General features: G+C 46.6%; 1 protein-coding gene across 4 annotated transcripts in view; it reads left to right on the top strand.

Annotated features, from left to right (window-relative positions):
- Positions 1–22852, top strand: part of LSP1 (lymphocyte specific protein 1) — an 83358-nt gene that overhangs the window by 21923 nt on the left and 38583 nt on the right. For all 4 annotated transcript variants that reach the window (XM_054026287.1, XM_054026288.1, XM_054026290.1 and 1 more), the window contains exon 2: positions 17548–17700. In XM_054026287.1, the coding sequence (XP_053882262.1) occupies positions 17548–17700 (153 nt within the window). The remainder of the gene's footprint in view (positions 1–17547; positions 17701–22852) is intronic.

Here is a 22852-nt window from a genome sequence, read left to right on the forward strand (position 1 = left end):
TGGTCACCTCCATTCTGACCCATACATGTTCCTCTCTTTAGCCCTGGCTCAGGGGAATCACCCCATTTGATGGAATCTCATTTTGTAACAGTGTGCTTGGGGCTGGGTTGGAAGGTGTAAACAAATGCAGGTGGAATAGAATCATCAAAATCATCAAACACAGGACACGCGGCTCAGAGAATGGGCCAGGATTGGGTGCTGCTGGGCAAAACAGTTACGCTAAAATAAGACTCCCCTGTTCAGTCTTCTCCAGAACTCAAATCTGGGCTGAAACTCATTGGAGGAGACAAGGGTGATGAGCATGCTATACATGCTCCATAGATAGATAAATGACCCAAGCACTCACACATGCTCCAATCCAGACCTCCTCTTAATAGCTGTTCATAATTACTCTGAATGTTGATGGGGATCGTAGGTGCCCATTTGGAAGAGTACCTGCCCCCTGGTGTTTTATCAGATTAGAGGGAGATTTTATGGAAGATGGGGATTAAAATTGTGGTTGAGTCGGGTTGTTTGGTAAGTGGATTTTAAATTGGATTCTAGCGTGGGTGTTTGTATATATCGGGGTCGGCAACCTTTCAGAAGTGCTGTGCTGAGTCTTCATTTATTCACTCTAATTTAAGGTTTTGCGTGCCGGTAATACATTTTAACGTTTTTAGAAGGTCTCTTACTAAAAGTCTATAATATATAACTAAACTATTGTTGTATGTAGATTAAATAAGGTTTTTAAAATATTTAGGAAGCTTCATTTAAAATTAAATTAAAATGCAGAGCCCCCCCAGGACCCGGGCAGTGTGAGTGCCACTGAAAATCAGCTCACGTGTTGCCTTCAGCCCGCGTGCCATAAGTTGCCTACCCCTGGTATATATCATCCCTGTTCCATGTGGTGGGAAAAGAGATGGATTTCACCTTGGGTTACACAGATATAACCCCACTGAGGTCAACAGAAGGCAGAAGGGTTGCTCAGATATAGGCAGAGGACGGTCCATACACTTTTCATATACAATGAAACCCTCCTGTAGAGGAGTCATTTTTTTTCGCACAGAACTTTGTTCTAAGTTTTGCTATAAGCAGAATTGCTGATTGCACAACTAAACAATTCAGGACTTTCTTTCTGCCTATTCCGTCACAGGACTGGTGTGGGGCTGAACTCATTCACGTTCCTAATGTGCTTTGAGATTCTTGGACTCAAGATACAACAGCAGTGCCAGGGAGTATTGCTCTTCTTCTGCTTTGCTACATGAATGGAGTTTCCAGGTTCACTGTAAGCCCCGGCTGGTTGCACTGCAAGCCTACATAGTGCATGTGCACCTCTTGGTATGTCACATTTATATGGGTAACGCAGGGACAGACTCCGATCTTAGTCACACTGGTGTAAAACTAGACTAAGCTCCAGTGACTTCAGATGCTGCTGAATCACTGAGCTTTCTCCCACACTTGCCTGTTGGAGGCAAGAGGTTGCTGATGGCTTTCCCCACTTTTAGTCCTGATGCTAGGGCTCTGTAACTGTGTCCAATGAAGGGACCCATTGGCAACTTGTCAGCAGCCCCGAGTTTCCATCTAATTTGCTGGGAATAAAGAGATTGCATCCATGCTTGTCTTTAATAGGGAGGCGCGGCCCCCGGGGACTACAGATCCCAGCATACAGTGCTGAATACGGATTCAAGCAGCCCAGCCATGCTGGGAGCTGGGAACAGTAGCCTAGAGGGAAGGGCAGCCATGGACTCCCTCAGACTCTGTGGGCTGCATTTAAGCCCCTCACTGGCCCCATTGCCCCACATAAGCTATTCACTGCTGTGCTCCTGTGTGGTGATATACCCAGTATGTGGTGATGTACGTGTTGTCCAGTGTAGCCCAGTGGGCTAGTTTGCCATTGTTAATATTCACTGCTACTGTAGCCCAGTGGCTAGCTTGCCTTTATTATATTTACTGCTTTGCGTTATATTCTGCTTTGCATTATATCCAGCAGTAATGCAAGAAACCTACAGGCCTATATCCTGAAAGATATTAGCTTCAGCAAGTTAGTGTAACGCTTGAGGCCTATGAACTTTGAATAGATAAACGGCCCAGTGGAAAACCCCAAGTATTTGGGGAGCTGAAAATAGAGTATAAGGGGAAGTTCTGACCACAGATACATGCGTCAACCACAGAAGTGTCCTGGCAATGAACTGATGCTGTTTCCATAGGCATCATTTACTATCAGTGAAGACCGTAGTGCAGAAATACAGGAACAATGATCGTTCCAATTTGTACAGGCTTTGGATCAAGGCCTTAATGCCCAATGGGTGGCATGAGAGTGAGTGCAGTTGTTCCCTGGAGGGCCATGAGCAGTATTTTGTTGCATCCTGGAGGTGGATTGTAAAACAAGCTCTTCTTGCTCTTTTTCTGGTCACTGGCAAAGGGAGGATACTGGGGGTTGCTTTGCATGAAGACACTTGACAGGAGCACGTCATTTGCATCTGAAAAGTTGGTGACTGGAAAGAGTCCATCAGGCCTACAGAGCCCAGGGATACGCCCGATGATTGCAGAGAATACCCAGCGCAAGTGACTGTAATTAACTAGAAATGACATCCAAAAAGAATAGGCAGTTTACAAGCTTATCTATTTCTTCTTCTCTCCAATGTGTACCTAGGATCTCCCATTGTTGGGTATGGTCTCTATCAGTCAATGGATTGCAAAAGAGCATCCGTCAGACATCAGGCTGCTTTGTCTTGTTTGTAATAAGTTAGCAATGATAATACCTGTGAGACAAGGTGGGTGAGGTAATAACTTCTATTAATAACTTGTAAGAGCTCTGTGCAAGCTCAAAAGTTTGTCTCTCTCACCAATAGAAGTCGCTCCAATAAAAGATATTATCTGACCCACCTCATCTCTCTAATGCCCTGGGACCAACACGGCTATAACAACACTGCACACAATAATGATAAAACCTAGCACTGCTATGAGACTTTGTATTTTCAGATCTATCTATCTATCTATCTATCTATCTATCTATCTATCTATCTATCTATCTATCTATCTATCTATCTAATGAATTCCTATCAATAAGATATGCAGCTATTGCTTGTCCTTTTGATTAATTCAGTTCACTAGCCACCCCTGCTAGAATTTTATCTTCTCTGTATTTATTGAGTCTCAAGTGTTTTACAACAGAATATTACTGTTTAATTAACCTACAAATCAACTTCTTTATAAACCTGTTGTATTGTATGTGCCTCTGTTCAATGGTGGTTTAAATAGCATCTTTCATGGACTGATGCAGCTTCCACTGTCTTCTGAATATGAGAAGCAACCTTGAGATGGTTTCATGTAATCAGATTTCCTTAGCCATTTAATTAATTATTACATCTGAAGTAGGGGTGTGTGTGTGTGTGAAGGAGGGATAATAGAAAAGCCTCCGCTCTCATATCACCTGGTTTGATTTTTTCCCCTCCTTTGTGTGGAGGGATTCAAAAGATTTAGGCTTGAACTGAGACATGATCAACTCTCCGGGGCAGGAATCATCGGCTGGTTCTGTGTTTGTACAGCGCCTAGCACAGTGGAGTCCTGGTCCAGGACTGGCATTCCTAGGTGCAAATGCAAGACAAACAATAAATAATAAGGATAATTTCCAAAGCATCAAAATCTGAACTCTGACTATCATCACAAGAAAAGGGGAGTGCCAGGGAATCAAGAAGAGATGTGGAGGCTATCAGTGGCGAGAAGGATCTAAGGCATTTCTTCAGTCATACAGAATTATTGCTCTTTTGGTATCTTATCAGTCTGGGGAGTCATTAATACTTGCAAGGAAAGCCAAAGTATGGAATTTTCAATTAGACTCCCCATACTTTCAGGCCCAGTGTAGATGGTACCTTAACATGGAGATGCAGCCTGTGGAGATTGCATGTCCATACATGAAATGCTGCATCTTGATCCAAGCATCCTTGTTCCAGGTACCTACAGGCTCCATGGCTTGTATCTCTTGATTAAAGGTGAGGGCTGCTGTGATCTGCATTGTGGAACTCTGTGAACCAGTTCAGCCTATGGGTTCTGTTCTAAATTCTCCTGGGTTTTAGGCATTTTCACAATTCCACTGGCTCCTCAGATTGTGGTGTCATCTCCATTTTTCATAGCTCTTGGAGGGAACTTTTTGTTTGATGGAGGATCACCCTGCTCAGTTGTTTTTCCCGCCCCTATTATCCTGCCTACCCTTCCTCAAACACCCCAACTTTCCCTGGGTCACAAGTGTTTGTGCGATGGGGAAAACCCTATGCTCAGTTTCTTGGTGCTGCCTTGTTTGACTCTCCCAAGCACTGAACTTTCCAGACAAGATCTGGGTAGAGAGAGTTCGAAGGGCTGGGAGGTGGGCTGGGTTGGGAGTGAATTTCTGGGCTGAAGAGGGAAGTAGCTTGTGGGAGGGTGCGGGGGTGAGGGGAAGGTAATAGCAACTGGGGTGCAGGTCACCTGTGACTGGGATTCTGGAATCAGGAGGGGAACTAGCAGTGGGAGGTGGAGGGAGGGGTTGGGGTAGGTTATCTATTAATCATCACATTTTTTATGTGCCCATCACCAGGTTATCTAGGGGCTAGATACCAGGGGGTGGGGGAGAGAGCTTGCAATGAAGAAGTGGGGGAGGTGAAAACAATTGTCCGCTGGGGAGCGAGGAGGGAGCAAGTTGGGAGTGGCAGTGTTACTGCAAAAACAACAAGGAGTCTGGTGGCACCTTAAATACTAACAGATTTATTTGGGCATAAGCTTTCGTGGGTAAAAAACCTCACTTCTTCAGATGCATAGAGTGAAGAAGTGAGGTTTTTTACCCACGAAAGCTTATGCCCAAATAAATCTGTTAGTTTTTAAGGTGCCACCAGACTCCTTGTTGTTTTTGTGGATACAGACTAACACAGCTACCCCTGATACTTGACACCATGCAGTGTTACTGCAGTGGGTGGAGAGGCAGAGGCAACTGGGAGGGGATCAGGCTACTGGGTCAGGGATCAGCTGTTGCTGGATGGTGGGGTCCTAGGAGCAGCAGGGGGGACTTAGAAGCTCCAGCTGAATATCTCAGCACAATTTGCTGAGGACAAGTACAGCCCTAGGGGATAAAAACGCTGCCTTCCACCCTGCCTCCATCTTTCCCCAAGAGCCCGCAGATACACAATGGCCTCGCCTCTCATGCAATACCCTTTCAGTCCCTTTGTTGTTGTCATCCCCGTCGTCCCCCCCGCTCTTTGCACCATTACTCACTTGTTCGGGGCATAGCTGACAGGCACCTTAGCAAGCTCACTGAGGCAGAGGAATGAGTGGGGGGCTGGGGAGAGAAATGTCCATATGCCGTTTGTTGGGAGCAGGCGTGAGGCCTGCTTTGCGCACAGGCTCTGCTGGGCTCCCAGGACACACTAGCAGGCACGGTGTGCCAGACTGATGGATCACACAGCGCTAGAGGGGTATGCCCTGATCCTTAGGATTCCCAGGGTGACTCCACCCCCTTCCTATCTCTAGTACTACTCTAGTGCTGTGCTGTTTGCAGGCCATATTGTTGTGCTGGTATCTGAGTGTCAATACCAGGCCTCATTGTCTGGGTGGGAATGATGCATGTTATCTGGGAGGCAGCTACCCTCTCCCCACCCAGTATTGTCTAGGAGTGTGAGAAGAAGTGAGGTTTTTACTCACGAAAGCTTATGCCCAAATAAATCTGTTAGTCTTTAAGGTGCCACCAGACTCTTTGTTGTTTTTGTAGATACAGACTAACACGGCTACCCCCTGATAGGAGTGTGAGTGTTTCTCTGGGTGCACATCTCCACACAGGAGAGGGTAAGCCGGCCTGCAAGCCTCCCCAGCACCCATTGTCTTGGAAGCTGTAAAAGGGCGGAGGGGAAGGTCCGCTGCACAGTCCCACCCTGGGGCTAACACCCCCACATGCATGTTGATGCACTGAGCTCTCTTGGCTTTGAGCAACTCTGAGCCCTGCCAGAGGAACTGACTGTTATTTCAGGTCATGGACAGTTAGGTCCCTTCCTTCGCTGTGAATGAAGGAGTTGGGAGGAAGGCAGGGCTTGGAGAGCAAATCTGTCGCCCTCCCTCCCCCACCAGAATCTGTCTTCTTTGTAGTGATCCAGCACCCTTTTATTAAAAGATTTCAAAGGAGCACTTTGCAACTATTAACGGGTTAACCCTGTGAGGTAGGTAAATGTTATTACCCCCATTTTAGAGATGGAGAATCTGAGGCTAAGCGACTTGTCAGGGATCGCCCCGTGAGTCAGTGGCCACGCTGGCAACAGAACGCACGAGGCCTGGCTCCTGCAAAGCTCTCTGCCTCCCCTAAAGCAGTTAAATCAACAACCATTAGCGTCATGCTGGCAAATAGATTTGTAGCACGAAAGCCAGATGCTCACAAGCAAAATCCTTTCATTTGCAGACAGAGCCTCACGCTCTCCTCTGGAGCCTGGGCTGGGAGAATGACACCCTGCCCCATTTGAGCTCACTGGTCGGCTGTGGAAGGCTCCGTATCCCTTCCCCGGAGCAACTTTGCGTTCGTAGGATACCCACATTCCACTCTTCCTGCCCACCTGTCCCCCCGAAGCCTGCTGACTAATCCTGCTCTCGCCAATGGAGGAATGAGAGCATTCCCTCCTGAATACCATGTGGATTCATTCCCAGAATTTCCTAGCACTCTGGATTGTTATATCAGAAGCTCTGCAGCTGCCATGCATCTAGCCATTAACTATAACGTTACTGCTCCATATAGTACAGGGGCTCCCTATGGCGTGGTCAATTTTATTGCATTCTGTTACCATCATTCCACTTACCCTCCTTCAGAGCTTCGATTTCTCCAGACCTATTGGCCATCTAGGGCCCAATTCTGCTCCCGTTGAAATCAGCGGGAGTTGGACTGAGCCCTTCAATGTTCATGGAGTGCAGTTTATTCCTGCCAAGCCTGAACAGTCTTAGTAAAGCAAGCAAACCCCTGGGGATGGATGGAGCATCCGGTGATGGTGGTCAATGAGCATGTTGGGGGAAAGGGTTTGGTTTGCAAGTCTAAAAATGGCCAAATCAATCTCAGAGAGCTTTTCAGTAAGAAGAGGCAGTGGACAGGACACTGGTTTGGGTCTCAGGACACTTGGTTCTGTTCTTGGCTCGGTTGGATGATGACAATGGGCAAAATGCTTCACCACTGTGCCCCTGTCATCCCCTCCCAGCCTTTGTCTTAACTGTAAGCCCTTTGGGGGCAGGGGCTGTCTCATTGGGTGTATGTACAATGCCTGGCATAATGGGGCTCTGAGCTTGGCTGTGACTTCTAGTTGCTACTGTAAAATAAATAATAGTAATAAAGGAAGCACACCTTAAATCCCACTGGGAACTGAGAAGCACACTCCCATTGCCTCTCTGCACTCCGCTATTCAGTGCTGTGCATGTGCTGATCTCTGCCCTACGTGTCAAGGGCGCAGGAGAGTTCTGTAGAATGAAGTGGTGTAGAATGAGTGAATGAAGAAGTATTGTTGGGCGCCTAGATTCCAACCTCTCGACTCATCAGTACTATGAAAAGCATCAGGCCTCATTTTGATCTCACTTACGCTAGTTCTAAACTGGCGTAACATTATTAACCTCTGTGTCGCCACTCCTGGTTTACACCAGTGTAAATGAGAGCAGAATCAGGTCCCCATTGAAATTGGGGTGGGGAGATTATAGAGACGAGTTTCCCCAAAAAATAATGTATGGGGTTTCGTGAAACTATCAGAACCTTTCTGGCAAGACACTTGCCTTATCTAGGTGAAATTTTCCTCCTTGCAAGAGCTAAGTGATATATTATTATTATTTATTATTATCCAGCTCTCACCTCCTGCAAATGGAAACAAAACCTCATTATCTTTCAAAGGTTCTGAATTCTAGAACCCTAGATCTAAAAGAAGTCTAGGACCCACTCGGTTGTGAAGGGCCTTGACTCTAGAACACGTGACGATGAAGACTGAACACTTAAGGGGTCTATATTTTGGTGCTCCTGAAGGATTGAAAGAATTTGTGATATAGAACAAACTAATGCAATACTTATGCTCTACAACCGATGCAATGGTGCTGATGCACCACAATGCATACACTGGTACAAGGCCTGTGTGCTAGAATCCATGAAGTGCTAAGGGGCTTAACGGATGACAGGACATACAATGCTAATCAAGGTTTATATGCTAGAATCTATACAATGCTAAGGGGGTCAATGCATCACAATGCAGGCAATGTTATAAGGCAGTGGTGGGCAACCTGCGGCCCTGGGCTGCATGCAGCCCATCAGGGTAATCTGATTGCGGGGCTGCGAGGCATTTTGCTGACCGCCGCTCCCATTGGCCGGGAACGGCAAACTGCGGCCACTGGGAGCTGCGGGGGGCCATGCCTGCGGATGGTCAACGTCAACAAAATGTCTTGTGGCCCGCAATCAGATTACCCTGATGGGCTGCATGTGGCCTGCGGGCCGCAGGTTGCCCGCCACTGATTTAGAGTATAGACTCTTGGGGTAAAGATAATTTCTCACAATGCAGAGCTGAGCTGAGCTACTGTGCATTCAAATGAAAAATCATTAGAAGAAGCAGTGAAGACAATTCTCTGGAAAGTCCAGTCCAGTTTGGTTCAATTTCTGTTCAGGAGATGGGTGAAGCTTTGGTCTGCTGCTTATTTTACCTGTACTGCTTGGCCTGGCCCTGTCTCAAGATTTGCTTTGTTTTGTTTTCCTTTTAAGCCAGCAGTGTTTCTTTTCCCCGGCTCCTTGCACCAAACAGGTCAGCAGGGATGAGATTGGAGATAATTCAAGGGGTGTATGGGGGAACTCGGCTCTACCCTGCTGTCTGGATCCTGTAGGCAAAGCTGTGATTTATAGGATGGGTGGGGGGAAATGACTGAGATAGGACAGCTACAGGGGTGGCAGAAAAGCTTGGTATGAGAGAGGCATAGGATGAATTATATGCATCATTTCCCCCCCAATGCTCTTCTAGTCTAAACTTTGTAACAAAGACTCCATACTGAGCTTTGCAGCCCAGTAATTGAACTAATAATGGTCCAGCACAGTGATGTCTTTATATGCGTGTCTGAACAATGAGCTCATCTTTCAGCGCCAAAATAAACATTTCTTCCCTTGAGGGATAGGTTGGGAGACTAGCCTCCCTGCCTAGATGGATATCTGTCACAGGGTTTCCCCATCTTCTTCATACTATCCAACCCACTCCTACCTGCCAAAGTAGGTAACGATTGTACTGAATCTTTGCTATTAAACAACATTAATCATAGGTCATAGAATCCTATCTCCCAAGAAACATGGCTCCATTGTCTGGTCATTTATGTTAAAGATACCCCCGTTGTAGTCATTTTGTCGGCCGGAGGGAAAATTGTGCCTTGTGTTGCGGAGTGAAACCACTTTCTCCTGCATTCCATAGGAAGAAGGATGATCCAGTGGTTGGGAGCTAGCTGGAGAGCTGGGTTCAGTTCCCTGCTCTGCTACAGGTTTCCTGGGTGACCTTGGGTAAGTGACTTGGGGCCTGATGTTTTAAAAGGTATTTAGACGTCTAAAGAGGTAGCTGGGTGCCTATTGGGACTGTCAAAAGAAGAAGTCGCTAGGCACCTACCCCCATTGATTTCCATTGATCATAGGACCTTGTGAGAAATCATGCTGTATGCTAGTTTGACCCAAGGGATGTATGGCTAGCCGTGATGGGAGTAAACTGAGCAGCAGAAAACTTACAGTACATGTCCTCAAACAGTGATGTCTGATAGCCATACTGCAACAATCTCCTCAAGGGAAGCAGAGGAAGCCCCATTATTTGGATAGATAAAGACCACAAGAACATGCCATAGACAATGATCAGTCACATTTGGTATTAAGGGTACTTTTATTCATCATTTATAAAGATTAACAAATGATTAATGGATGGTTTAATCAATTGTTATAGGGTCCAACAGGTCAATAGGTTGCTTATAACCATAATTTATAAGCTTCTGCTGATGCCCTTAAAACCATCTATAACAAGGCCAACTCCTGTCTATAACATGCTTATCACATCTATTAATTCTTTATGAACTAATTCTAAATGTACCCTTAATATTAAGTCAGCAGCAGGAGGAATCAGTTGATTGATGTAGGTCTTAGTCTATCCGGATGGCTTGTGAGTCACCTAGGTCACATTTGCTGGTTGTCACTAGAAATGGGTTTATTGGAAAAGGGAAGACCCCATGAATAAGTCTGGGGAATCTTCCTCTCCCTTCCCTCTTGGCTAAAACTAATGGGAGGGGTGCTGGGGAAACATCCACAGGGCTGCCATTGCCACCTCCTTTCAGCTTCAGACACCCCTCCTTCTCTAGGGTAGTATTTTCAGAAGCACTCAGCATTGGCCTAGCCTGGCTCCTATTGAAGTCAATGGAAGTTTTACCATTGAGTCCAATGGGAGCAGAGTTAGGTTAACACTGAGTGATTTTTGGAAATACCATCCAGAATGTATGGCTGCATATGTAATAAATTGCAGCTGTGAGTGCTAGTAGGTGATCCCAAAGCCTGAGGCTACCTTCACCTACCCTGGTCCTTGTGTATGCGGGTGGGGAGGAAGGGGGACAAGATTGCCTCACATACACAGGCACCAAAGAAAATGATTTTATAGCACTTGCTGCCAATCTAGCCAGGGGCGGCTCTATGTTTTTTGCCTCCCCAAGCACGGCATCCAGGCGGCCTTCGGCGGGCGGTCCGCTGGTCACACGGATTCGCCGGCATTTCTGCGAGTGATCTGCCAGTCCTGCGTCTTCGGCCTCGCCGTGGGACCGGCAGACCTCCCGTAGGCATGCCGCCGAAGGCTGCCTGACTGCCGCCCTCACGGCGACTGGCATGCCGCCCCCTGCGGCTTGCCGCCCCAGGTACGTGCTTGCTGCGCTGGTGCCTGGAGCCACCCCTGACTGTAGCTCAGGAGATAGGAATGCTGAATTCACTTGCATAGGGGTATTGAATTCTGGCACAGATCCTTGAAGTCTAGCCCCCATTGGAGGTTTTTCATTTTCCTTTCTGGAATTAGCTTCAGTGCTGAGAGCTGGTTCTGGGCCAGCAAAACTTCCTTTTAGCTGTGAACCATGCAAAAAATTCCCAGAGTCTGGGGCACTTCCCTTAAAGACGGCAGAAGCTGAGCCAGAAATTCTCCTGCCTGGCCACTATCATTTCCTCTAGCGTGGGTGAGGAGTATGCCCCAGGGAACGTGACCTTCCTTGAAATCCTTGGTTGTGGGGAGTGGGAGTTAACAGCCACCATGTCTCAAACGAGTAGAGTTAGAGGAACTCCAGATCTGGATCCACTGGCAATGCTAAAGCGCTGCCGCGGAATGGTTAGAATTTTAGAGCTCTCCCAGCGCTCTAAAAAAAACCCCTCCACGAGGGGCGTAGCTACCAGCGCTGGGGCACTGTCTACACTGGCACTTTACACTGCCGCAACTTGCTGCGCTCAGATGAGTGTTTTCTCACACCCCTGAGCGAGAAAGTTGTAGTGCTGTTAATTGCCAGTGTAGACAAGCCCACAGCTGGCCCAAGTCAAAGCTTGAGCTTTGAACTTCCCTGATTTTCCCCAGGGTTCACAGTGCAGGGGGATGGGAGGCAGGATCATAAAGGTTACTGCAAAAGAGCCGCATGGCAAGTGAACACAGTTTAATCAGTCATAATCTATGCCAATGCATTTTGGTATTATCATGGCCTGGCCTCAATCACGCCCTCTGCAACCCCGGGGATGGGGTAGAAAGGAGGTCAAACTCAAACCCACTGTGTATGTGAGACTGTCCAAGTTTTCCCTCTTTCTCCATCTCCTTTTCTTTGGTTCTTCTCTGCACATTGACCTCATGTCATGTGCTCGGGACATATTTGCAGCTGTCTCTGCATCAAGAAGTTAAGACGTCACAAAAGTTAGGACTCCCAGGTGAAAGGATATGCTAAGGAAGATGCAGGCCTATGTTGGGGGGTGGGGTGGGGGTGGGGGTGGGGGAAGGCTGTGCTGTGCAGAAGAGTCTTTACATTGTTTGGTAGAAAGGCTGCATTTAAAGCAAGGGAGATTCAGAGGTGATGAATGTCATATGGTCCCTAACACGTGCAATTTCTGGATCTATGGGTTATTCATTGTGATGTACATTTGCAACTGAAAATAGGCAAACTGGCTGTATGTTGGGGGGCAAGGGAGGGAAGGGCTGGATACAGTGAGATAATGGACTGTACTAATCCTTCAGCTCTGATCCTTACCCATAAGGCTAAACCCCACAAGTGTAATGAACATGTATGTTCTAAGGCTAGGTCTACACTACAGACCCTATATTGGCATAGCTATGCTGGCCCGGCCCCCTAGTGTAGACTCAGCATATGCCAACAGAAAGAATTTTTCTGCCAGTATAGGAAAACCATCTCCCCAGATGATGTTAGCTATGCACTCTTTGGTTGTGTCTACAGTGGGGGTTTTGTCAGCATAGCTGTGTCACTAGGGTGTGTTTTTCCCCCCCACACCCCTGACTGATGTAGTTACGCGGGTAGAAGTTTTAAGTGTAAACCAGGCCTAAGTCTAGTCCCTAATGGATAATATCCATTTCTTTAAGCCACTGTGTGATTAGCAGCTCCTACTTAGGACTGGAATGGCAGGGAGTGAGCTTGCGCACATGTGTTACATCCAGGCCAGTTTGGAGTCCCGTTGGCAGAGCTGTAGTAGTAAAGAAAGCTTGGCCCGCGCCTGCTTGTGCAATGCCCGGATCTGGCCCGTGCTCCCAGCCCCTACACTTCTTGAGCACTGAAATTCACCAAATCTGCTCCAAAGTTTTGAAGACGGGACATTTTTAGCAGCGCCATTGACAAACAAGTGACATCAGAGAGAAACCCCAGCCTGAGCTGCAGCTGGGACTGTTCGGTGCACCCCCTCTTCCTGACAGAAGCCTGGGAGAGGCTTTCAGCATGACGGCACTTCCCTCCAGCTGGAGGTCTCGGACCTCTGAGCACTGTGCAGCACAATAGAAAGCAGCGACCCACATGTTTATGGCAAAGAGGCTCTCAGCACTGGGATAATTGCCATGTGGGTCAGTTGGAAGAGAAGCCAATACGCCAGGCTGTCCTTTGGCAGGGTGAATTTGGTGGGTATCTTTCGACTGGTCCGAGCAATCATTTTAATTTCTCCCTCCCGCCCCCCAATATGGTTGTTCTTGTTGTTATTGTCCTCCGTTCACATTCCACACAGCCAGTTCAGAAGATGCAGTGACAGAACAGTGAGCCGGTGAGGTCATGGAGAGAGAATCCAACAGAGAGGGAAACAGAGAGGGCTGCAAGCCAAGCTCATTTGATAATGTAAATGACTGTTAGACAATTTCTACTGGAGCCCCTCCAGGAGACTCCAGTTCACCCCTGGGGGGTAGTTATAATTCTGTCCCACTGCAGCCCTCTGGAGAATATCAGGTGAATTCCAAAAATCCCACTCACTCTGGCAAAAATGTGGCCCTCACACCTTATGACTGGGGGAGTCCAGGACAGACGGGGTTAAGATCCTTTCTGAATCAGAGACTCTTATCAAGTTCTGTCACATAAAAAAGGGAGGTTGAGGCAGAGCTTAATGAATGACTTCATTTATATATCTTAACTCCCCCCCGCCCCACCCCACCTTGGCTCCTTGCCAGGACCACAGACAACTGTTTCTATGGGAACTATGGAGAAAACAGTAAATATGAGTGTGGAATGAATGAAGAAGGGGGTTTGCTTGGGTCTTGTTTCTCGTGGCTTCATGCTCTCTGTTCCTGTGTGGAGTAGGGCAGGGTGGAGGAGGCGGGATGGGAGAAGGGGGGTGCAATTTAATTCACATAATGTAATTTTTAGAAAATGCAGTGTCCCTTCTGGCAGTGGTGCTGGGTCGTGACGGCAGGAGAAGCCCATTCCTGTGTGTGTGGCGGGGTGGGATGGGGTGGGGGAACGAGAAATCAGGGCTGGGCTGTGCACTGTAACTTTGGTACACCCCACTAGTGAGCTGGAATCTCCACTCTCTCTGTGCTCTTTCAGTCCTCCTCGCCAGCTCCTCTGAGGTCTTTGGCATGCTTGCCATGTGCTGTAGCGCCACACTGGGATGGCAAGGAGCTTTAAATGGAGGTGAGCTCAGACACATTGTTGTCTGAGAACACACAAAAAAGGGCTGGAAAACAAGCTAGTCAAAGAAACATCAAATATGCTGGCCAAGATTCTTAAAGGTAACTGATGATTTTGGATGCCTGGCTTGAGACACCTTAGTGATGGCTCTTGACAGCTGCCTGGGGAAAGCACTTTGCAAGAATTACTCTGAGGTGGTGTGATCTAAGAGCTAAGGCAGTAGATTGAGAATCAGGAGACCTGTATTCTCTTCCCAGCTCTGCCAGTCACCTGTTGTGCATCCTTGGATAAGTTACTGTGCCTCAGTTTCCCATCCCCACACTTTCTCTGTCTTGTCTGTTTAGATTGTAAGCTGTTTGGGGTAGGGGCCATCTTTCTCTATGATCCTCTCTACACACCCGTTTGCATCAGATTAGTTAAGATGGTGCAAACCCCTGTGGGAACATACTTATTCTGGTTTGAGTAGTTTATTTAGGTTTTGCTTAAACCTATCCCTAACCGATTTAAGGTAAAGATTTAAAAATGAGCCTTGTTTAAACTGCAATAAGCATGTCCACACAGCCTTTTGCACCAGTGTAACTAAATCACTTTCCAATCACGCCTTTAGTTAAGCTGGTGCAGCTTTACATGTACACCAGCCTTCTGGTGTGTACAGCACCTAGCACAATGGGCCCTCGCTCCTGGAGCCTCTGGATGTTACTCTCATTACAAATCATCAACATAACAAAGGACCTTGCTCTTTGATCAAAAACCAATGTTTTGCTCAAAGCTCTCCTTTATGTATGTTTGCAAAAATATCTCCAGGGGAACATCTGCCCCCTTCAAATCCCGCTCTCAATCTGGAGCCCTCATTAACTTGGCGCCTTGTACTGAGCGGGAGTGCTCATTGGCAGCAACTGGGTAGGGTCAGATAGACTCACCACTACAATGAAGCAAAAGGATTGGAACCCTGGCTATTTCAGCTGGAGCCCTGCTGATAGGGGCCATGAATGACTCAGGCCCCACCCTATTACAGCTGTAGTCTGAGACCCTGTGGAAGCAGGAGTCTGGCAGGGCTGGGCTGGTGTTCTGCTGTGCTGAAGTTAGACTGGTTGGGTCACTGATATGGCTTGTCCCTCTCATGCCAAGATCAGTATGGTGCTGAAAGAGGCAAGAAGGGGAGGAGCGGATCCCGCGTGAAAATTCATGTTATCACCAGTGTAGGAATGTTGCCGCGGCCTTATCGTTTCCTCTGGGATCCGAGAGGTCACTCTGCTGACAGAGGGTTTATTATCTGGAGGCTGGGACATTCTGGGAGAAGCCAAGCCAGGATTTTCTTCTATGCAAGGGAGGAAGGAAACAGTACAGAGCACAGCTGAAGCCCTGCTGAGTGATAGCGCTGGGTACCCTCCTCCGACATTCCCTGCACCATTGTAGCAAGAGAACAGCTTGGCACAGGAATTCTGATTAAAATATAACTACTCAGCTGATTAAGAAAACCTGTCAAGGTCTGCTCTGCGTAGGGTTCTCTCCCTGGGAGTGCAGGGGCCCACAAACTTGGATTTGGATTTCTCACAGTATTGGGCAACCTTTCCGCTTCAGGGCCTGGGATTTCCAAGAACTGGATCGTTGTTATATATAATATTTATCATTCTTTTAATGTTACTGCAGGGGGCAAAACTAACAGAGCTGAGGGCTGAAATCCTTTCTTTGGCCCAGATTATGGAATGAATCCCTGCTCTGCACAGCACTTAAGCATGTGCTGAAATCCCTTTTAAGTGCACTTGCTTAAATCCTTTCCTGAATCAGGACCATCATGTACAGAACAGCTACGCAGCACACTTCCCCCATGCGGCCCTGTCAAGGTGCTTCAACTCTGACCTAGGGGTTAGAAGGTGATTTAGTTTCCCAGGCCATCCAATGCTAGATCTTTTTGTTGAGCCTGCCAGAAAGGCCATCAGTTGCCATGATATCAGTGTGATATGAATAGCTGCCCCCTGGACAGAGATCCATATACTCTTTTCACATGCCCTTTTCAGTCACTGCCAGCTGAGGCTGGATGACACACAGGGAAAACAACCAGATGATCAAACCGAGAAAGCAGGACGTCTATCCCGCAGCAGGCGTGGGCAGGCTGTGGGGGCGATACCTATCGCATAGGTGGTACCAGGTGCTGTAGGAAGAATTTCCCTGCAGTGTGGGATTTCTCAGCAGCACCCCCACTGAAGCAGTGTGAGTCATGCTATTGAGCATCCTGTGGGATACTAGAGTTGGTTGGAAACTAGAATTTCTGTCCCTTGGGAAATTCCAGCATTTTGCGGTGGGTGGGGGAGGGGGGAAATTCCAAATGGGAAATAAAAGCTGAAATATTGAAATTTCCCACAGAATGAAAATTCTGAAAAATTTAAATTTGGGACCATTCAAATGGTTTGTTTTGATAAAGTCAAAATGTTTCATTTCGACCATATCATTTGAATGTATTTCATGTTGATTTTCATATTATAGTAAAATATTTACCTATAACGTATTAGATAAAATGTAATAGTGAAATCGATATTTAGGTTAAAGGTCAGCATGAAATGACTTGCAATGATAGTCAAAAAGAAATGTTTTTACCGTATTGAAACAAAATGAGAAACGATTTGTTCGACTTTTTTCCCATTGAAAATTTCATTGAAATGGATGCATCCCCATGAAACATTTAGAATGGGACATATTGTCACTTCATATGTGAAAGACTAGATAAATTCAAAAACAGAACTAGATATTAATATATGGAGATATACCTATCTCATAGAACTGGAAGGGACCCTGAAAAAAAGGTCATCAAGTCCAGCCCCCTACCTTCACTAGCAGGACCAAGTACTGATTTTTGCCCCAGATCTCTAAGTGGCCTCCTCAAGGATTGAATTCACAACCCTAAGTTTAGCAGGCCAATGATCAAACCACTGAGCTATCCCTCCCACCAATGGAGGATAGGTCCATCAATGGCTATTAGCCAGGGTGGGCAGGGATGGTGTCCCTAGCCTCTGTTTGCCAGAAGCTGGGAATGGGCGACGGGATGGATCACTTGATGGTTACCTGTTCTGTTCATTCCCTCTGGGGCACCTGGCACTGGCCACTGTCGAAAGACAGAATACTGGGCTAGATGGACCTTTGGTCTGACCCACTATGGCCATTCTTATGTTCTTATGATTCTACCATACACACTGTTACCCATCCCCTAAGAAGCAATCCAATCCTCTCATACAAAGCCTGATTCTGCAATCCTACTTTCTCATGTTGTGTAGCACTTACACAAGTGCCTTGGCTTCCAGGCATGCTGCTAGGGTAAGTAAGTGCTCCTTGGCAGGAGTGAAGCTCACAGAATGGGGCCCACCCAGTGCTGTGTTTTCTCCTGAGATTCCAGGACGTTTTCCCTTCATTTGCTTCTCTTGGAACTGGCTGCCTGCATTAAGAATGCATTTCCCTTCTGGTTGACAGGCTGACAGCACAGTGGAGTGTAGAGGATGAGGAGGAGGCAGCGAGAGAGCGGCGTAGAAGGGAACGGGAGAAACAGCAGCGGTCCCAGGCAGAAGATGGCTTGAACAACACCAACTCCTTCTCAGAGAGTGGGCTGCCAGTCCAGGAAAACCAGTAAGATGAGCTTGAATGTAGAACACTCTTCAAACATACACCGTTCTAGTGTTAAAAATCCTCACTATATGCTAGTGCTTGTGTTACCCAGACCCACTCAGTGTGCTGCTCTGTCCCTGTCTAGTGGTGGCTGGGCCACATCAAAAGGTTGGTGGGATTAGTTGGCAAAGGAGAGTTTTTTAGATTGATGCTTATGCTTTAAAATTCAGAGATCCCAGGTTCTATTCCTACTGCCAACAACCCTTTTAGGGGGACAGTTTTTAATTTTCCTCGGTGATAAAAATGCAGGGGGCTAGGAGTTTAAATGAGGAGAGTTCAATAAGGGTTAAATTGATATATAAGACCCCAATTCAGCAAAGTGTTTAAACACATGGTTAACGTTAAGGATATGTATAGTTTTGTTGAAGTCTACAGAACTTGTTTAAGCATATTAAGTGTTTTGTAGGATCAGGGCCCAAGTTAGACAAGAAGTGGAGCTGACTGAAAAAAATAGTGATAATTTTTCATTTGAATTTTTAAAAAGTGTCAACCAGCTCTGTAAGGCCCTCATCCTGCTACCACTTATACATGTGCTTAACTTCACCACTGATGGTTGAGCATGTGCATAAGTGATTGTAGGATCAGGACCAAGGCACAAAAACAGCAAACGAAATTATGGGGAAAACAAATCAAAATTTGTTTGTGAAAAAAAATTAAAGGAAAACATCTGAATTTATTCATGAAAACAACTCTAATTTTTTCATGAAAAAATGCAGAATTTTTCATGAAAAGAATTCAGTTTTCTTCAGGATTTTAAAAAAAATTCTCAATATTTTTATTGTCAAATTCTTGTGAAAATGTTTCCTTTCTTTGTGAAAAGCATTTCATCAATATTTGGAAAATTTAAATATTTCTACCACTCTAAAAAGAAACGCATTTCATTAAAAATGTAAGATGTGCCATATAATATTAATTGAGAGCATTTCTAGACCACCCTTCATACCAGGTCACAAAACGCGTTACAAACATTCATTAACAAAGTCTCAAATCATCTTGCTGAGGCAGATATCTTTATTTTACAGATGTCTAGAGTCACAGCAAAATTAAGTGACTTGCATAATGCATCAAAGCAGCAGTTACAGTAAAAAAAATAGCACCCCCAATAATGCAAACACAGAGGCCCTGCCCTGCAAAAACTTGCACACGTGCTTAACTTTATGCCCCGTGAATGGTCCCATTTACACCAAGGGGGACTATTCACAATGTATAAAAGTTAAGCACCTGCGTAAGCCTTTACAGGAGTGGGCCTTATGCATGTGTTTAGCTTTAGTAGTCCCATTGAAAAGAGTGAAAAAGGCACAGCAAAACAGGGAAGGGAAGGGAAGGGAAGAATAGAGAAAAAAGGTGTGTGTGTGTGTGGGGGGCAACTTTTGGGGGGAGTAATTACAGAAAATGTGTTTGATCCATTTGTCATATATGATACAGTGGGGGGTTGACAGTTTCTGGCAATATACAAATAAATAGGAACAAAATCCCCAGCTGTATTAAGGGAGGGCCCGGAGCGGAGACCTGCCCTTCCCAGACTTGCCCTTTGGCTCATGGTCATTCTCTTTCTGTTGATAGGCAGGGATTCATTGCACAGTACAAGCTCCCATTAATTTTACTGGGAGTTTTAGGTGTTTTAGAAAAAGAGGAATGAATCAGGCTCAAAGCCAAAATTTTGTAACCTGAATGTTTAAATTTAGGAACCTGGAACCATATTTAGGTACCTAAATAAAAGTGGCCTGCTTGTCAAAGATGCCGAGCACCTGGCAGTTTTTGTTGCCTTCGGTGGGCTTTGTTGGTGCTGAGAATTTTCTGAAAAATCAGGACACTTTTATTTAGGCTCCTAAATATGGACTTAGGAGCCTAATTGTAGGCAGGTATGTTTGGAGATTTTTGGCCTGAGTGACCAAAGATCCAAGTGTACAGTAGCAGATTAAAAAGTTGTTGATAAACATCAGCCCGCAAGGAAGGAGGAGAAAGGCGATAGGTCACGCAGAGAGGTCTGAGGCATGCTTTACAATTTAAAATAAATAACCCCAGTGCAGGAGAACTAGCCTCACTCTTTGAGGATGGGGAAAAGATCGGAAGCTTGTGGGCATCTTTCCACCGGGGCCAATAAAGACCAAAGTAGCCCATGCTAGGATTATGTGACTCTTTGTGCCGCTTTGACGGGCAGACCACATAGAGAGGTTTATGAGCTTGATACTAGAGGTGAGCTAGCTTAGCTCAGGCAGTGAAGTTTGTGCTTTTTTTTTTTTTTTAAATAAAGATCCAGAGGTCCTGGGTTCAATCCCCCTTACAAATACACATGCAAATATTTGTAGACGGAGTGCTGAGGGTTAGGGAGAGTGTTGGGAAACCTATAGGTATCATTTCAGTAGGGATGAGCCTGGACCCAAATCCCACATCCAGATGCCCCAGAACAACGGGGAGGTTTGATAGTAAAGTCCATCCTCTCTCAAAACCTGCCCGCTGGCCATCTTGACTTCTGGCTTTTATGGATGAGCCTTAGCCGACCTCTTTGCTTTGTTATACGCTCACACCGATAGCACTGAGCTATTGTGCCGCACTCTAAAATCGCGTTTTCTTCTCTCCAGCCTCTTCTGCAGCTGCTGACGGCCACCTGGGCTGGCTTGCTGAGCTGGGGTCAGCCTGCCATTAATCTTCCATAAGTCTTTGCTTTCTCTTATGTAAACACCACGCCCCCATAAAGTGACTCACCCCATTCATGCAACTCATCTTTGTGTAAACAGGCCCTCATCGTTTCCTTGGGGGGAGGGGCTTTGCACAGCCCCCAAAGAAAATCCGGGTTACATTTTTTCTCCCGCAGACAGCTGTGGTGGCTTCCCTGTAGGTCTGGATGCTGGAGTGGCGCCAAGCCATTTAGTATTGAAGTGCGGGAGCAGTGTTATGCCAGCCCCACTCTCACCCCTTTTACTTCTCCTCCTGGGTGATCCTGAGTTCTGAGGGGAGTAAGGGGGAGACTAGGCTGTGAAATCAAAATTACCCCAAACTCCAGCCCAGTGGCATCCAACCTTTGCAGCCGGAGCGCTGGCGGTGGTATTTCAGAAAGGTCAAGGGGCTGCAGTCGGGACATGGGGGAAGATTCTTGAGCATCGCAGAGGGAATGGGGACCACCTGCCAGTCCCCTGCTGGGGATTTGCCACGGAGCATACCCCTGTCTCTGTCCTCGGCAAAAGGAGGCCATTGGAGTCAGGGAATGACTGGAGTGGGCTGTGCTCTGGTTACCCCCAATTGGCATATGGCCTTTATCTATGCCTTTAAGGGCTGAGCTTCCCACTCAAGGAACACTCTTCCCCCAGGCCCTGACCGGGGATTCGGAAGACCTGGAGTCTTTTCCTGGCTCTGCCACAGAGTTCCCTGTGTGTCCTGGGCAAGTCTCTTCCCCTGTCTGTGCTTCAGCTGGTCATTGGTAAAACAGGAATCATACTTCCTATCCTGTCTATTCAGATTGTTAGCTTTTTGTGGCAGGGACTCACTTACTATTTGTATGAATACAGTCGAGCATAGTGTCTCGCTCAGGGCCTCTAGGAACTACAGGAATAGTAAATCCTAATCCACTTTCACCTGTGACATCACAGATTGTCATTGTATCACTTAATAAATATGGGAAGTTTCAATGGGAAAACATCATGAAGAACCCTGAAAGACATCCTTGGCTTCTCCACTGGCTGACCATCTGATTTGGGACAGCAGTGAATGCCACTCCAGTTATTGAAGATTCTTGTATTACTAGGGTCCTTCTGGAGATGTGGGGCATTGTGGGTACTTAAATCTGGTCCTGTCTGTTGTTGTCCGCTGTCACAAGGCTTGTGATAGCTGATTTTCTCCCCCCAAAGACTCAGCTGCTGGAGTCATGTGATTAGGAGAATCTCAGCTTTCATTATTTTTAAAAAGTAAGTTTCTAGCCCTCGTGGTTGCAGAGAAAAGCTGGAAAATGTATGTAATCCAAATGCTCCCTAAGGCTCTGAACTCAGAAAACAAACAAGACCCCCACCACCACACATTTATCTATTAAAAAAATCTAATTGGTTTTAATCCAATCTCAAGATTTCTCGAGGCCTGACCGTGATTTTTTTGACATTTGGGGTTGGCCATCCTTTGTCTCGGGCATCTCACTTGAAGTCACCACAAGCCTAGATGGTGAAGGAGAAAGAGAGAGGCAATGAGAATAAAATGGGCCAAAGTTGCTCTGCAGCAGGCAGCCATGTGATCTGGAGGAGCCAATCCTCCTTCTGATCGCCTACCGCTCAACTGTGCATTGGGCTTTTTTTGTGTCTTTGTGTTAAATCACAGCCATTGGGTTGCATCAGAGCTTTGGAATGTGGTCTGTATGCACCGTGCCAGCAGGGTGATGAAGCTCTGCAGGCTCTTGGCAGTTGGATACAAGTTCTTCTTCACCTCTTTTCTTTCCTGTTTGGTGAATGAAGAGAGAGTTTTCCCCTCACCAGTAGAAGGATAGGAAATCTTTCTAGAGGTTAAGCTCCTTTTGGTCCCCCCCACCCCTCCCCACAGGGCTTTTTAAGAGGCAGAGGGATGAGCACTTGGCCATGCCAAACTACGCTGGCATTTGCCAGCTCAGCAATTGGCAGGGGTGGCATGGCCGGGGGGAAACTGCCAACATGTGTGTTCTCATGAGCACTATAAAGTGCAGTTATGAATCCAAATGGGAAAGTGACACTGGGAAAATGACACCTATTCACTCCCAATACCTGCCGCCTTCGGGGCACATCCAGTTCTCAGTGGAGTCAATGGCAAAATTCCCCTTGGTTTTCTTAGCACCAAGGCTCTACCCTCCTGAATCCATATCTGCTTACTTTGCTGGGGTAAGAGCAAGTTTGTTAAACTGCTACCAGCCGTGAAGAGTCCAGGAAGACACAAAAGAGCAAAGCCAGATTGTGTTCTGCCTCAGACATCATCAATAACAGTTGCTGTCTACAAACCGATCCCAGAACCCTTATTGATGGCAATGAGGCATGAAGCAGAAGGCATGTAGGTAGGTTTGCATTGACAGATGGGGACCAGTCTATCTAAGCCACTTGTCTGCCCCCCCATTAACACAGATCCACACACCTTATCATCTGTAATGCATTTATCCTCCCAACAC

Source organism: Malaclemys terrapin, chromosome 4 (assembly GCF_027887155.1).
Source record: "Malaclemys terrapin pileata isolate rMalTer1 chromosome 4, rMalTer1.hap1, whole genome shotgun sequence".
In the NCBI taxonomy this organism is placed as follows: domain Eukaryota; kingdom Metazoa; phylum Chordata; order Testudines; family Emydidae; genus Malaclemys; species Malaclemys terrapin.